The sequence below is a fragment of the Ricinus communis genome, chromosome 5 (assembly GCF_019578655.1).
Source record: "Ricinus communis isolate WT05 ecotype wild-type chromosome 5, ASM1957865v1, whole genome shotgun sequence".
Taxonomy (NCBI): domain Eukaryota; kingdom Viridiplantae; phylum Streptophyta; class Magnoliopsida; order Malpighiales; family Euphorbiaceae; genus Ricinus; species Ricinus communis.
Window position 1 is genome coordinate 11,164,101 of NC_063260.1, and position 14,666 is coordinate 11,178,766.

At 29.1% G+C, this 14,666-nt stretch overlaps 3 protein-coding genes across 5 annotated transcripts; 1 reads left to right on the forward strand and 2 right to left on the reverse strand.

Moving 5' to 3' along the window:
- The first annotated feature begins 735 nt into the window (after positions 1-735).
- LOC8272284 (heat stress transcription factor A-8) lies at positions 736-3,721 on the forward strand. Of its 2 annotated transcripts, XR_001535835.3 has the most exons (3): positions 737-1,162; positions 2,328-3,405; positions 3,582-3,721. XR_001535835.3 is itself a non-coding variant. In XM_002527477.4 (2 exons), the coding sequence occupies exons 1-2, from the start codon at positions 941-943 to the stop codon at positions 3,333-3,335; spliced, it is 1,230 nt and encodes a 409-aa protein (XP_002527523.1). In that variant the 5' UTR covers positions 736-940; the 3' UTR covers positions 3,336-3,482. The 2 variants fall into 2 exon arrangements, 1 of the variants encoding a protein (XP_002527523.1); XM_002527477.4 differs by lacking the exon at positions 3,582-3,721 and having other exon boundaries at positions 736-1,162; positions 2,328-3,482.
- A 1,638-nt stretch (positions 3,722-5,359) lies between these two features.
- LOC8272285 (vacuolar iron transporter 1) lies at positions 5,360-7,258 on the reverse strand. Of its 2 annotated transcripts, none has more exons than XM_015724402.3 (4): positions 6,697-7,258; positions 6,536-6,621; positions 6,316-6,424; positions 5,360-5,762 (listed from the first exon to the last, which is right to left on the reverse strand). In XM_015724402.3, exons 1-4 carry the CDS (start codon positions 6,942-6,944, stop codon positions 5,465-5,467), a joined length of 741 nt encoding a protein of 246 aa, XP_015579888.1. In that variant the 5' UTR covers positions 6,945-7,258; the 3' UTR covers positions 5,360-5,464. The 2 variants fall into 2 exon arrangements, with proteins under 2 accessions (XP_015579888.1, XP_002527524.1); XM_002527478.4 differs by having other exon boundaries at positions 6,316-6,430; positions 6,697-7,249.
- Positions 7,259-11,705: 4,447 nt separating this feature from the next.
- Positions 11,706-13,069, reverse strand: LOC8272286 (vacuolar iron transporter 1). The gene is made up of 4 exons (XM_002527479.4): positions 12,696-13,069; positions 12,516-12,601; positions 12,212-12,326; positions 11,706-12,104 (listed from the first exon to the last, which is right to left on the reverse strand). The coding sequence occupies exons 1-4, from the start codon at positions 12,932-12,934 to the stop codon at positions 11,807-11,809; spliced, it is 738 nt and encodes a 245-aa protein (XP_002527525.1). The 5' UTR covers positions 12,935-13,069; the 3' UTR covers positions 11,706-11,806.
- Positions 13,070-14,666: the final 1,597 nt, after the last annotated feature.

Here is a 14,666-nt window from a genome sequence, read left to right on the forward strand (position 1 = left end):
AATCGGCATTGCTTACCTTTTGCTTAGGTGATTATTAAAGCGTTTTCTTTGAATAGTAACTGTAACTGAAGAGGAGGAAGAAGAGAACAAGGCCTGTACAAATATAAAACACAAATCTATTACTGCTACTGCTGGCATCTTCGAACAAAAACTCATACGGTGAGCAAATATAGTTTGATAAGTTAAAACCTTATAGTTTTGTATGACATTTGATGGGCGAGAAGATGATTATGATAAAAGAAATTAAAATACAAGAACTTAAAAAACAGACTGACAAGAGCCAGAAAAGGAAAGTTTGAAATAGAAAAAGATAATCTGAAATTCAAGCATGGATCTTTTAACAAAAGATATCAAAAATTAAAAACAAAGAGTATTAGGGTAAGTTAAGATGTACAGTTATTGTTTAGCTATTTTGTAAATGGTGTCCCGCACTCTTCTAAATAGAGTTAATGGACTAAAATTGACTGGTTGGATGTTAAAATCTCCAGAAAGGCCAAATGGATGAATCTGATTGTGGGAGTCAAATTGGACACGATTCCGTTGGATTTTAGCCCAAAAGTAGAGTGTTTCTTTTCCCAAGGACTTCGCTGTTATTTAAATCGAGGGACCAAGAGTGGAATTTAACCCAAAAGTAAAGTGTATCTTTTCCCACTTTTCACGAGCGAAAAACGACATCGTTTAATTCGAACTCATAACTATCTCACAGTAGGAACCCACCAAGAAAAGATCTTTTCCTCTCGGCAAAAGAAAAGTCTTGTACTGCCTTTGGAAAAGAAAAAGAAAGCCAATGCAATCCCTACAACTCATCATATTCCCTTTTTACCCTCCAATTTGATTTTTTTTTCTTCTGCAACTTCCAATGACTTTTGGGTTCTTTCTGATTCAAAAAGAAGAAAATATCTCCGATTTTACGAGTTCTGCAAGCAATTTCTTTTAACCAATGGTGAAATCAGGAGAAGATGGCTCTTTATCATCAGTGGCTCCTTTTCTCAAGAAATGTTATGAAATGGTGGATGATGACTCTACAAACTCCATCATTTCTTGGAGCCAAGATAATGATAACTTTATTATATGGGACATGACTCAATTTTCTATTCAATTGCTTCCTAAGTACTTCAAGCACAACAATTTCTCAAGTTTCATAAGGCAGCTCAATATCTATGTGAGTTATTTATTTATTTTTTTCATTTTCTCTTATGTCTTTCTTTAATGGGTTTATTTCATTTTCATGAATTTTTAATTTATTTTTTGTGTTTTCTTGGTTTCTGGCCTGGTGTTTTTGTCTGTTTGATTCTTGGGTTTCTGATTATTTTTGTTTTTAAATTTCTAAGTGGGTGTACAAGATTTCTTGAAAATGTCAAAATGGAAATCGGACTTTTACATATTTAAACTCAAGAAAATTTGGTATTGCGTTAATATTGTATCAGTTTTTGTGGCTTCATAAGTTTGTCTACTCTTAGAGTAGCTTAAATTCTTGGGTGTTGGTGCGAGGTATCAATTTTTGCCTTAGGTCTATTATCAAATTGAATATATTTTCTAATAAGAATTCCGATATGAAATGTGTACTAGTGGCTTGCCTAGCTTTTCTTTTGGTTTTGGTATATAAGTATTGATCTTATCTCCATCAAAGAATTTTGTTATGAAATTATTTTATCTGGAGTGCTGATTACAGACTAATGAGTGAGATTTTCTCGTATAGAAATGGTGGTTTGAGAAGCTTCTCTTCCATGTAAATGGAACCCAATATGTAAATTATGCTCATATTCGTGCTCTTTAAGAGATATGTTAAGAACTTATGCATGGCTTTCAACAACTGGTATTGCTATTAGAAGTAGAGTATTGATAGACATTCTCTTGTAATTCTTGTTTAACTAACTGGTTGGATCTTGGATTGAATAGCTTAGTTAACAAATTTTTATCAAGGGCCTTATTTAGCGCATAGGATCATCTTTGTGAAGCATTTTCCTTTAATGCTGTGGAAGGAAACAGAGGGCCTTAAACATTTACTTGGGTTATTTTTCTAGTAAATTATGGTAGTGTGGTTTCTGCCACTTCTTTCCATATTGTCATTAAATCCTCCGTGTAATATATTGTACTTTCTAGTCTTCACCTAAACATATGATAATATTGGTATTTTTTGTTGATATCTGTCTGAATTCTTAGAGTGGCCAATTCCATGACAGCCTTTCAAACTGGGAGTGAATACAGTGATTTGAATGTTATATATGTCCTTTTGTTCTTTTGATCTTAATATGTTGCTGTGTGTGATTCCATAAGTTGAATTAACATTTTTGTATGAAGATATACTAACCATAAATATTTTTCAGGGATTCAGGAAAACCGATACAGACCGTTGGGAATTTGCAAATGATGGATTTATCAGAGGCAAAAAACATTTGTTAAAGAATATCTGCAGAAGGAAAAATTCTCAGGGCGCAGACAATCGAAAATCATTGCAGCAGCAGGACAACGCAGTTGAGTCCTGTGACAAAATTGGAAATGAGGGCCTGTGGAAGGAAATTGAGAATCTGAAGACCAGCAAAAATGCACTAATGCAGGAGTTAATTAAGCTTAGGCAACATCAGGAAAATACAGACAATAAATTGGTCCTCTTGAGAGATCGTTTTCAAGGAATGGAAAAAAATCAGCAGCAGATGCTTTCATTCTTAGTCATGGTCATGCAAAGCCCAGGATTTCTGGCTCAGCTGCTTCACCCAAAAGAAAATAATTGGCGGATGGCTGAACCAGGAAGCATAGTAGAACAGGGTGCAGATGAAGAACAATGGGCTTCTGGTAGGATGATAGTAAAGTACCAGCCTCCAATTGATGAGATGCTTACACCTATGGAAGTAAATTACCAGCCTCCGATAGAAGAGATGCCTGCATCTATGGTTTCAGAAAACCCACAAGAATCTAACCCTTTTCCTGATGGGATAAAAGATTCTTTCCTGAGTCCTGATTTTATGAAATTACTTATGGATGAGAATTTGTCTTCTTTTGAAACGCTTGCCCCATTTATTCTACCAGAATTTCCAGATGATGGTGCATGGGAACAACTGCTTTTAGCCAGTTCTTTCTCACAGAATGTTGAAGAATCCAAACGAGATGCGGATGCTGAAAATGAAATTGGGATAGCAGCTTCTGGAAACCAGGTTGACCAATTGGATGAATCTGAAAATTTTGGATTTTTAGTGGAAGATATAGAAAAGTACCAGAGCTTGGAGAGCAAATCAATGGATTATGAAAATCATTCAGGGAAGTCTCAGAACTTGGAAATTGTAACCAAGAAGATGGCTCTTTTGACATCAGAAATTAACCAAAAGAATAGTCTGTAGTAGAAAAGCACATTAAAAAGTATTATTTATGCTCATCTGTTCCTGCACAGACCAATCATTTGTAAACAATGTAAGTAGGTTCTCTTCTCTCTCTTCTTGTTTCTCCAACATATTGAAAGCATAATAGGAAGTCTAAAATATTTATGATGGAGTGATCTTATATATTTGTTACCTCTGTGAACATGGAAGTAGCTTAGCTTAAGTTTCAATTTCTGGATGCTGATCTTTTGTTTATTTCTGTTCCAGTGACTAGATTTTTGGTGGGGCAGCATGATGTTTCTGGACATTGTTTTATTTTGTCCCATGAGAATGGAATTATTTGCGGTGAACATACTCTGCTTAATACATAGTGTAATTAATATAAAGTCTTGAAAGGGTTACCTACACTTCTCCCTCTCTCTCTCTCTCTCTCTCTCTCTCTCTCCCTCCTGTGCAAGCACGTGACATGAATATGCAGTCCTGTTTGCAGATTCTATTTATGAAAGTTTTAGATAATTTTTAGAAAAAGTATTATCAGCTTAAAATTTTTATAATTGTCTGTTTTTTCTATTAATTATATATTCTTGCATTTTTAAGTTTTAATTTTAATCATCATATTTTTCTTTTAGCTTGATGTATTCTGAAAAAAGATTTGGCACTCCGATTGATCAAGTTTTTAAATTCGCCCTGAATTTATGCATGTTTCCAAAGAACATAAAAGTTCGAGCTTCACAGGGCTAAAGGTCAAGCTGGAGCTCGTTCCCAACATAGCTGCCATACAGCTCAGGCATGGGCCATTAAGCCTACAGCCCAAATGAACAATAATAGCATTACATAATAAATTAGCTTCAAAGATATATAAAACTAGAATTAAATTGTAGAAAATGAACATTACATAGATACAACATATTTTCTTAAAGCAATCTATATTTTTTGCATGTTTTAATGATTTTGTCTGATTCTCTAAATCTTTTGCAAATTTAGTTAAAACCGAAAACGTTTTGGTAATTATATCCAATGGCCCACGTTAATTAGAATTTGTGGAACGTGATAAATATACATGACAAATTCATATGACGTGGTAAATACACATAGTAAAAACTATTAACCTAATGATTAAATAAGAATTTGCATGTTTTTTTGCTCAATCCTTTTAAGTATTGATTTAAGGAATTTCTTTTAAAGTAATTAAAGAGTATTATAGAGTAAATATAAATGACAAAATTTAAAGGTTAATTTAAAAAAAAAAAAAACATAAAAAGATAAACATTTAGATATTTAAATGCTCATCATATAAATAAAGTAAAACTAATGGACTAATTGCCATCAATTGACGTTTATTACCTTTTCCATTTTTCCCATGAAGAGAACATAAAAGTATTTAAACTCACTAGAAGGAGCAGTCACAAAATAATTAGATTTTTCTTCTTGTGCTTTCACTGTTAGAAAATGGTTTTTTTTTTTTTTTTTTTATCATCCTTCATTATCTGAATATTTTCTTTGATTCTATTTCTTTTCCCATTTCTTCTAGTTTGATCTTAATTTGTGTTTGTCCGGATATTAAAAAAAAATAAAAGAGAGTGGTCATAATGGCAATGATACTTCCATTTATATCTAATATAAAAGAAAGCAATAAGTATTAACTGAATCTGAATTCATAAATTCTTATCATTTGAAGTCGATCTATTAGATTCCTATTGTTTTAGCTTTTAGTTTTGTGTATCGAGTTTTGTATTTTTCTTTCAATTTTGACTAAATTTATTAAAATAAAAAAGAATGAATAAAACTGTCAAAATATGCAAAGAACATTTTTAAGTCACTACGCCTATAATATAATGAATACATTCGAGCTAGGATACAACAAAGTGGGTGGGTTATTTTTGTTAGCTTAGATGAGCAAATTTTCTTCAATATGAGCATTTAGCCATTTACGATAATACACAACGCACAAGTGAATTATGTTCAGAAAGAAGGGAAACTTAGACATAGATGTTGGGCCGCATGATGTATATGAAAACCCATTAAGAACAGTATGATCGCAAAAATACGAAATCAAAATTCAAAGTAAATATGATTAAAAAGGACATATCCAAAATCAGAATGATCTGAACAGCTGAGAATCAAGGCAGTCGAAATTTGAGTACATAAATTTATGCTTGGACAACCTTAGCCATGCCAAATGCAGCAGCAGATGCAATGGCTCCAATAAGGCAAGTTTGGAAGGCATTCCTGAAGGGTTTATTACCTGTGAAGTGTCCCTTAGCATAGCCAAAAATGAGCAATGCGATTAAGGTTAAGATGACTGATGCAACCACAGCATCTTGAGCTCTTGGAATAAACATGTAAGGAATGAGGGGTACTATGCCACCCAAAATATAAGCAATGGCAATAGTAAATGCACTCTGTAGTGCTCTTCTTGGGTCTGGCTTCTCCAATCCCAGTTCAAACCTGCATCAATATAAGATAGCTAGCCTTCGTTAACTTGACTGCCAGTTTGCCACTTTACTTTTGGCTTTGGAGATTAATGCCAAATTTTAGTAGGCTCCATGGGTCCTATTTTGCTTTCTATAGCTTGAACAAATTATCAGTCATGGAGAATCATCTTGAGCAAGGGTCTGTGTGGTATTATTGTTGGAGCTATATACATGTTCTTAGATTTGTTAACTAGAGGCTATTCAAAAATATTTAAAAAAAAAATTAAATTTGACAAAGTTGCAGATATAAACACTCCAAAACAGCTAAACAGTGCTTACTTTCAGTAAAGAATATTGGGGTATTACTAAAAAGACAACAGAAAAGAATGCTAGTTAGAGAAAAAGGCTGGTAAAGTTAGAGAACATGTGCCACTTGCACTTCTCCGCATTTGTGAAGAAAGTAAAAAAATAAACTTTAAAATTGGTACGACTACTGCTACTAATCCGAGTAGTGGAGGTACTGCAGAAGTTGGAATTAGTAATAGTGAAATTAAGGCAAAAAAGAAAAAAGAAAAGAGAGAACATACTTCATCATGAAATCAAGCCAAGCTTGAGGTTGTTTCCTAAGAGCATTAACAACAGGTTGATATTCATGTGGCTCTATTCCGTACTGTGCTAATATCTCTGCCACCTCAGCTGCCTCTACATATTCCAATAATACTTCCTATCATTACTCAACTTTCCAAATTTCCGTAAATTAGATTTACTTTTTTTCTTTAAAAAACAAAGAGATAAGAAGACGAGAACCTGTATCAGGAACCGTCACGATCTCTTCTTGTTCTCTCTTTAGTTCCCTCGCGTAATGATCCGATTCACTCTTCGCTGCTAAATACCTGTACGGATCAAATGTTAATTTTGAAAAACAAAAAAATGAAAAACGAGAAGTGAAGGAAAAAGTTAAAAAGTACCCTCCGAGTCCCATAGAGATAGCACCGGCGGCCACTTCGGCGACGCCGGCGGTGAGGACGATAGAAGAGGTAGCATTGGCGCCGGATAAACCGGCAGCGAGAGCGAAAGGGACGGTAAGACCGTCGGATACTCCGATAATAATATCGCGAACAATTTCACCGGCGGTGAAGTGGCGTTCTTTGTGCTGATTGAGAAGAGATTGTTTCTCTGGTTCTAGGTTAACTTGGATATCACCAGTAGCTGCCATTTTTTTAACTATCAAGGATACTGGTCTAACAGAATTACGAAATAGGTGTTTTCTTTTGAGAGAATTATGAAAGAGTAAAAAATTGATGTTTGTGTTTGTATGTAAATAACTGAAAGGTTTTTGTTTTGTTTAGAGTGCCGTATTTTGTCTTTTTTTGGTGCATCTGATGTGAATCCCAGACTGAATTACTGTCCATTTTTATTTTTTGTTTTGGTTTTGAATTTTAAACATATTTTAGATTCTTATGTTTTTTTTGACAACTCATATTCCAAATATATAATTACAAATACAATATTTCGACTTATTTTACGATTGATAATTAAATATTTAAAAATTATAATTTAATATATAAATCTAATAAATACTATATATATCATAAAAAGATATATTAATAATTAACATTATAGTTAAAATTATCATCGTCAATAATGATCGATTTTATTTTAGATGTTTATAATGGATTAAAAAAAATAAGATTTTGTTCAAAATTAGATAAAAATTTCTTTAAAAAAATTAATAAAAATATAGTAAAAATAATGTATGGTTATGATAATAAGAGCGGGCGTATTAATTCATTAAAAAATAGATATTTTAAAAAAAATAACATTTTATTTTTTTAATTTATTAAGCATATAATTTATGTTTTTAAGATTATAAGTTTGTAATTTTTGTTGACTTACTATATACACTCAATTATAAATATTTATTAAATTCATATATCAAATTATAATTTTAAAATTTAAATATTTAATTTTCAAATTTTCAAATTTTAAAAATTTATATATTATTTTTATAATTATTCAGCCCATTTTATATGTATTTTTTGTTTTTCGAGTACGGGTTTAGGAGAATTCGCTTCAACTATTCATGTAAAATAAAAAAAAATTGGAGTTGAAGGGAAATATCCAAATACATGTCTTATTCTTTTCAATAATCCATATTTGTAGCAATGAAATACTATTCTTCCTCCCCAAAGCGATTAACGGTTGATTACAAATATTTATAATCTATATTCTCTATACTATAAAGGGCCTGAAATACCTTGCTTCCGTATCATTGGAAAGTGCATTAACATAAATACGGCAGTAAGAAGAGGTAATACAAAAGTGTGTAAACTATAAAAACGAGTCAAAGTGGATTGTCCTACACTAGCACTTCCACGTAATAACTCTACCAAAGGCGATCCTATTACAGAAATAGCTTCTCGCACGCCTGTTACAATTTTTACTGCCCAATAACCAATTTGGTCCCAAGGTAAGGACAGGTTCAATATACTTAAATATTAATTTTTTAATTTAATATATAAAATTATAATTCTTAAAAGTTTAACCACTTAATCATTAAATTTTAATAAGTTTACATACTATTTTTATAATTATCCCTATTCCAAAATATTATCAAGAAAACACATAGGCACAGCACTTAATTTCAGAGTTCTAACTAAATTCCTGATAAGCATTTTGCATTCTCATGTAAGTAGCCTTTGAATTTCTAGAAATTATACAACTAAACTGTTATCCCAACTCCACAGTTCTAACTGGAATAATATTCTATTAAAATAAAAATATTTAGCAAATTTTACAATTTATATCTATCTATATTTATATATATATATATATATATATATATATATATATATATATATATTTGAAACTTAAATTCTTTTGACATATGTATTTCATTTTAACACATATAATTTTTATTTTAATATGAGTATTATTTTTGACACATAAAATTTAAGTTTATATATAATTTTATAATTTTTCTGTTAATTTATGATTAATAAGTTACATTCGTAATTAAATACTCATTCTCATCCTAACAAATAATATATTAATAATAAAATATTTTTCTAATTAGATAATAATTAATTTTCTAAATAGATAATAATTAGTGTTCTAATTAGATAATAATTATTTTAAAAAATATTATACTAATTATATTTTAATATTTATATTAACTAATAAATTAGTTTTTTAATTAGATAATAATTCTAATTATAGAAAATATATTGTTAAATTTTATATTCACTAATAAATTAATTTTTAATTATATAATAATTTTTAATTCTAAAAAATGATAAAATCAGTTATATTGATAACTTATATAATATTAAAATTAATAAATAAATATTTTATAAATAAATTTTATATTATTTCACTAATAAAATTTTAAATAAAATTAAGAATATTTAAAAGTAGTTAGTTTGCTATTATTTTTTAAGTATTATTAAATATTAAGAAATTTATTAAATTATATCTATAAACTTGATTTTATAATAAAAATATAATAACGATCGTGCAACGCATGGATAAATTGCTAGTATTTATTATTTTCTGAGACTTAAATTTTTTTTGACATATGTGCTTAATTTTTGACAAGTGAAATTTTTATTTTGACATATATATTTTTTTGACACATAAAATTCAAATTTATGTGTAATTTTATAATTTTTTTAATTAATTTATTAATTAATAAGTTATATTCCTAATTCTAGAAAAAAATGTCTTAAATTATATTTTTAATAATAAATTAATTTTCTAGTTATATAATAAATTTTTAATCCTAAAAATAGCAATATCAATTCTATTATTAAATTATATAATATTAGAATTAATTACTAAATATATTTAAAATAATTTTTATACTATTAGACTAATAAAATTTTATAATTTTAAAAAATAAAAATATTTAAAAATAATTATTTTACTATTTATTAAGTTTTAGTTTTCTTATTAGATAAATATATTACATCTATCCTAAAAAATAACATATAAATTATATTTTAGTAATTATATTAACTAATAAATTAGTTTTGTAATTTGATAACAATAATATAGAAAAAACATCATAAATTATATTTCTAATATTATATTTAATAATAAATTAGATTTTTAATTTTAAAAATAATAATATTGATTATATTGATATATTAACTTGTTTTATTAAATTTAATTAATAAATAATATTTATATTATTGCATTAATAGAGTTTTAAAATTTAAAAAAAATTAAGGACATTTATACATAATTAGTTTTTTTTTATAATTTTTAAATTTTTTATAACGTAATATTAAATATTAAAAATTTAATTAGATTATATTTACCAATTTAATTTTAACGGTAATGTAACGTATATATAAATAACTAATAAAATAATAATATCTAATTTTTAAATATGATTTTTTTGTCTTTGCACCTATGACTATAGATGTAAATAATTATTTTCCTGAACAGGTTTTTTATTGTTTATAATATATGTCAATATCTAATTAATTTATTACTCGAATAAAGTATCCTACCGGTTCCTAATATAATTTTTCTTGTACTTCTCGTAGAAAGAGTTACCACTTCAAAATGTAATAGAGTCATTTAGGAAAGGAAAAAGAAAAAAAAGAAAAAGAGTCCAATTAATAAGTGTTCTTCTTTTCATCTTGCCTTTATTTTTCTTTTAATTTCTTTATTCAGTGTATAATAACATCACATGTAATCAAAAAGAAGAATTAACTAATTAAATCATTTTTCTCAATTTATGAAATTAATAAATTAATTATTCAAAAGTATATAGATGAGATTTAACTTAATTAAAATTTTAAATTTAAATTCTAATGTTAAAAATTTTAAAATATTAATCTAAATTAACTACTAAATATGTATATATATAATGAGAAAAGGTAATAAACTAATTTAGGATGATGAAATAATGTGTACGGCCATTTAGCATTACAACAATTTCGATTGACTTGGATTTACAGTATCATCAAATCTGAAATAATAATATTTAATAGTAATTAGTAGTTTTAATTGGAGGTCTTTTTCTTTTGATAAAAAATTTTAAATGGAATGAGGCAGAGAAGACAGACAGAGCGGATGACTAATAAGAGAAACGTAATCCATAAAATTGCTCCAATTGACAAATGATAATATTTGTCATTAATCTAATAACAAATTCACGCCTCTTAGAGAAAATCACTCCAACTAAAAATGGTAAATCAACTTATATGGATTGTATTTGAGATAAATATGGAAAGCACCAAGGAAGTCTAAAAATGGAAATTTAAGATAAATTCTATGCAACTAATTTATTTTAGATTATATTTACTATAAATAATAATTATAATATATTTTCTTAAAGGAAAATTTGTCAAGTCATGGTACATGTCCACCTGTTGACAGTAATGTATATTATTATTATTAATTAATTAATGGAAGTCTGTATGAATTATCAATATCAAATTAAATTTTGTACTCAATTAAATGTTTTTAGTTAGTTAAGTTATAATTCAAATCTGAACTTGAAAGACACAATTTTAAAAACAATTCAAGTGTTAATAAAATTAAAAAAAAATAAATAAAAGAGAATATTGGAATTCAAAGATTTTATATCTTCTAAATATAAAACGAGACTTTTAATATGAATACAAATATAAAATTTGAGTCTCAAATCTAGTTAGTCGGGTTTTCTAATATAAAAAAATATGCCTACGATGATTTAAGGTTTTTCTTATTAGGAAAAATAATTTATTTTATTATTCTTTATTAATCACTTTCTTTTTTTTATCGTATTTTAAACTTTAAGATATTCTTATCATTTTTTATTTATTTATTAAAAAATATATTATTATTAAAAGAATAATTTTTTAACAATTTAATGTATATCTCTATTTATAACTAAATTGATAAATGATTAATGTTAATACCAACGAGAACGAGGTGTTTAATTAATAACAATAATAAATAAAAAAACAATAATCACGCAGACTTCAGAAAGCACACAACTATTATATAATTTCAGACAACAAACTCTGCCCAAATACTTAAAAGGAACACGGCATTCAAATCCAAAGTCTAAGAAAGGAGAAATTAAACTCTGAAAAGCTTAGCAATGGAATAAGCAGCAGCAGAAGCTATAGCTCCAATGAAGGCAGTTTGAATAGCACTCTTGAAAGGTTGATTACCAGTAAAATAACCCTTGACAAACCCAAATATCAGGAGTGCCAGTATTGTTATTACAACAGATGCAAACATAGCTTCTCTAGCAAGTGGAAACATCATATATGGTGAGAGAGGCACCAATCCCCCCACTATGTAAGAAATGGCTATTGTCAGTGCACTCTGTAGTGCTCTCATCGGATCTGGTTTCTCCAGTCCCAGTTCAAACCTGCACCATTTCATTCACAATATTGCTTTTCATTACTATTTTAAATTCTTCTTTTGATAATCTTTTTCATGGAAAAAAATAATAAATTAAAAGAAATATATGGTTACTTCATCATGAAATCCAGCCAATGTTGAGGGTTCCTCCTCAGAGCATTTATCACAGGCTCATATTCATGTGGCTCAACTCCATATTCTGCCAATATTTCTCCACATTCAGCTGCCTCTGCATTTTTTTAATAAGATTCTCAAAACTTAATTAAGTATTCCCTGAGAGATATCGAATAATCAAGAAAAGAAAAACTAATTAACAAGTGCATTTTGTAACACACCCAGTGTAAGCAAGTACTTGCAGTGCTTACTTGAACATGAGATATGGTTTTTTTAACAAAAAATCGGGGAGATTAGTACAGACCTATATCAGGGACACTATTGATCTCTTCTTGTTCTCGTTTTAACTCCTTCATGTAGTGATCAGCTTCGCTTTTGGCCGCAAGATACCTGCAAATACCATTCCCAAACATGCTTTATCTCAGATCTTAAGAGAAGCAAAAAGAAACTGTTACTAGGTGACAGTGAAAAATTAATCACATACCCTCCAAGTCCCATTGAAATGGCACCAGCAGCCACTTCTGCAATGCCAGCAACAAGAATGATACTTGATGTCGCATTGGCACCGGACAGGCCGGCGGCAAGGGCAAAAGGGACGGTAAGACCGTCTGAGACGCCGATAATTACGTCGCGGACAATCTCACTGGACATGAAATGTTTCTCTTCATGTTCTTGGAGGAGCAACTTCTGCTTTTCTGGATCAACATAACCATTTTGTGCCATATGGTAACTAATATCAAAATTAAGCACTGAATGTAATAATATATTCTTGAAAATGGAACTCTCTTTCTTGATATTTTTTCCCCCTTTCGTGGATGAAAGGGTGAGCAATTGGAGAAGGTATATATAGAAGGAGAAAGTAGAGGATTTGCAGTATTAATGGTGCATTTGTTTCTCTATTTTTCTTTTTCTTTAAAAAAAAAAAAAAAAAAAACAGGTAGCCGGTTATTTAGCAGATTCCTCAGGAAACAAAAGCATAAAATTTCAGTGCCCACATTGTTCATAAAAAAGGGTCCACTTCTATTTATCAAAAGTGTCTGTAGTTTGTCCTCCCAAATTCCAAAGATTTGCTTGGTTTCAAATTATAATTTATTGGTAATTGATGGTATTATCAAATTTTATTAATTAATAGTTAAAATTTGTTTAAACAAAATAATGGAATTTGTTTAGGTGAATAAACGAGAATCCATGATCATATAATAATATATATGATAATTATTTCAATTGTACTTAATAGTGATATATATAGAGTTAAAAAAGGATAATATTTCAATTGAAGATGAAGTCATCTTCATAAGATTCGATTGGGCGTGTGTGCGGCACAGGTCTAGGTAGTGTGTGAAAGCATAAGCAGAGAGGAATAAGTTGAAAGAAAAAGAAACAATATAAAAATTAAGAGTAAAAAGAAACGTGGCATATTTTGTAAGGTGATGATGGGTTGGTAACATTCAGATAAATGGACGCGTGCTTACCACAAGCCTTTGTTGTTTTCCTGAGGAGAAAAGTAAGACCTTAATCTTGTCGCCTTTTCTCCATATCCTTTCTATATTCAAAGAAATTACTTCTCCTTTCCCTCGTTCATCATCTTCGATATAGAATTCAGATTTTACATCATCATTAGTTACGCTTTTTACTTTTCTTTTATTTTTTTCCCCTTTTCTAACACTTATCATTAGATTGGATATATATTTTTCTTTTTCATCAAAATACTATTTTTAGCAGTGCGTTTAGAAAATCATATAATGAATTGTTGCATTGTAGTCTCTGGGTTTTTTGCCTTCCTTTATATCAGAAAAGGGAAATCATATATTGAATATTGGCGAGACAGATGGAACCCTGGATAAATGCTAATTATCTACTGCCCGAGGGGTTCCATTTCTCTTAATCGTCTCTGAAATGACCTAAACCGACAATACTTTAGGTGTCTTTACAACGACCTAAAACAACAAAATAGATTTCTCAGATGTCACACACACACCTCTCTCAGCAGGAAACTGTGGTGCAACCAGACAGCCATATCAGACTTATCTTCTCTTCTCTACCCCCACCGAAGTGAATCTCCCAAGATAGGCAACCTGCCAACAATAATTGTATGTGTCCCGTGAAACCCTCTTTTGCTAATGCAGAAGTAAAAGTAAAATTCTGCACGCAGACCCACCGAATCATATACAATATGTGTTGTTCTCTTTTTGGCATTTTCTTTTTATATTGGATTACTTTCTGTGTCGCAAATATTCATAAATATGCAAGTTTGATTCTCTGAAACTATTTCTGGTTATGTGATTTTTAGTTTATTTGATATGTACATGTATGCGTATGAGCAAGAGAAATCTTCGCAATTTGCAATTATATGAAGTTTCCTTCTTCCTGTATATCAAACTATGTATGAAGTTCTTGATAAAAAACTATATGGAAAAATATCTCCCAAAAACAAACTAAAAAAAAGAAGAAAATT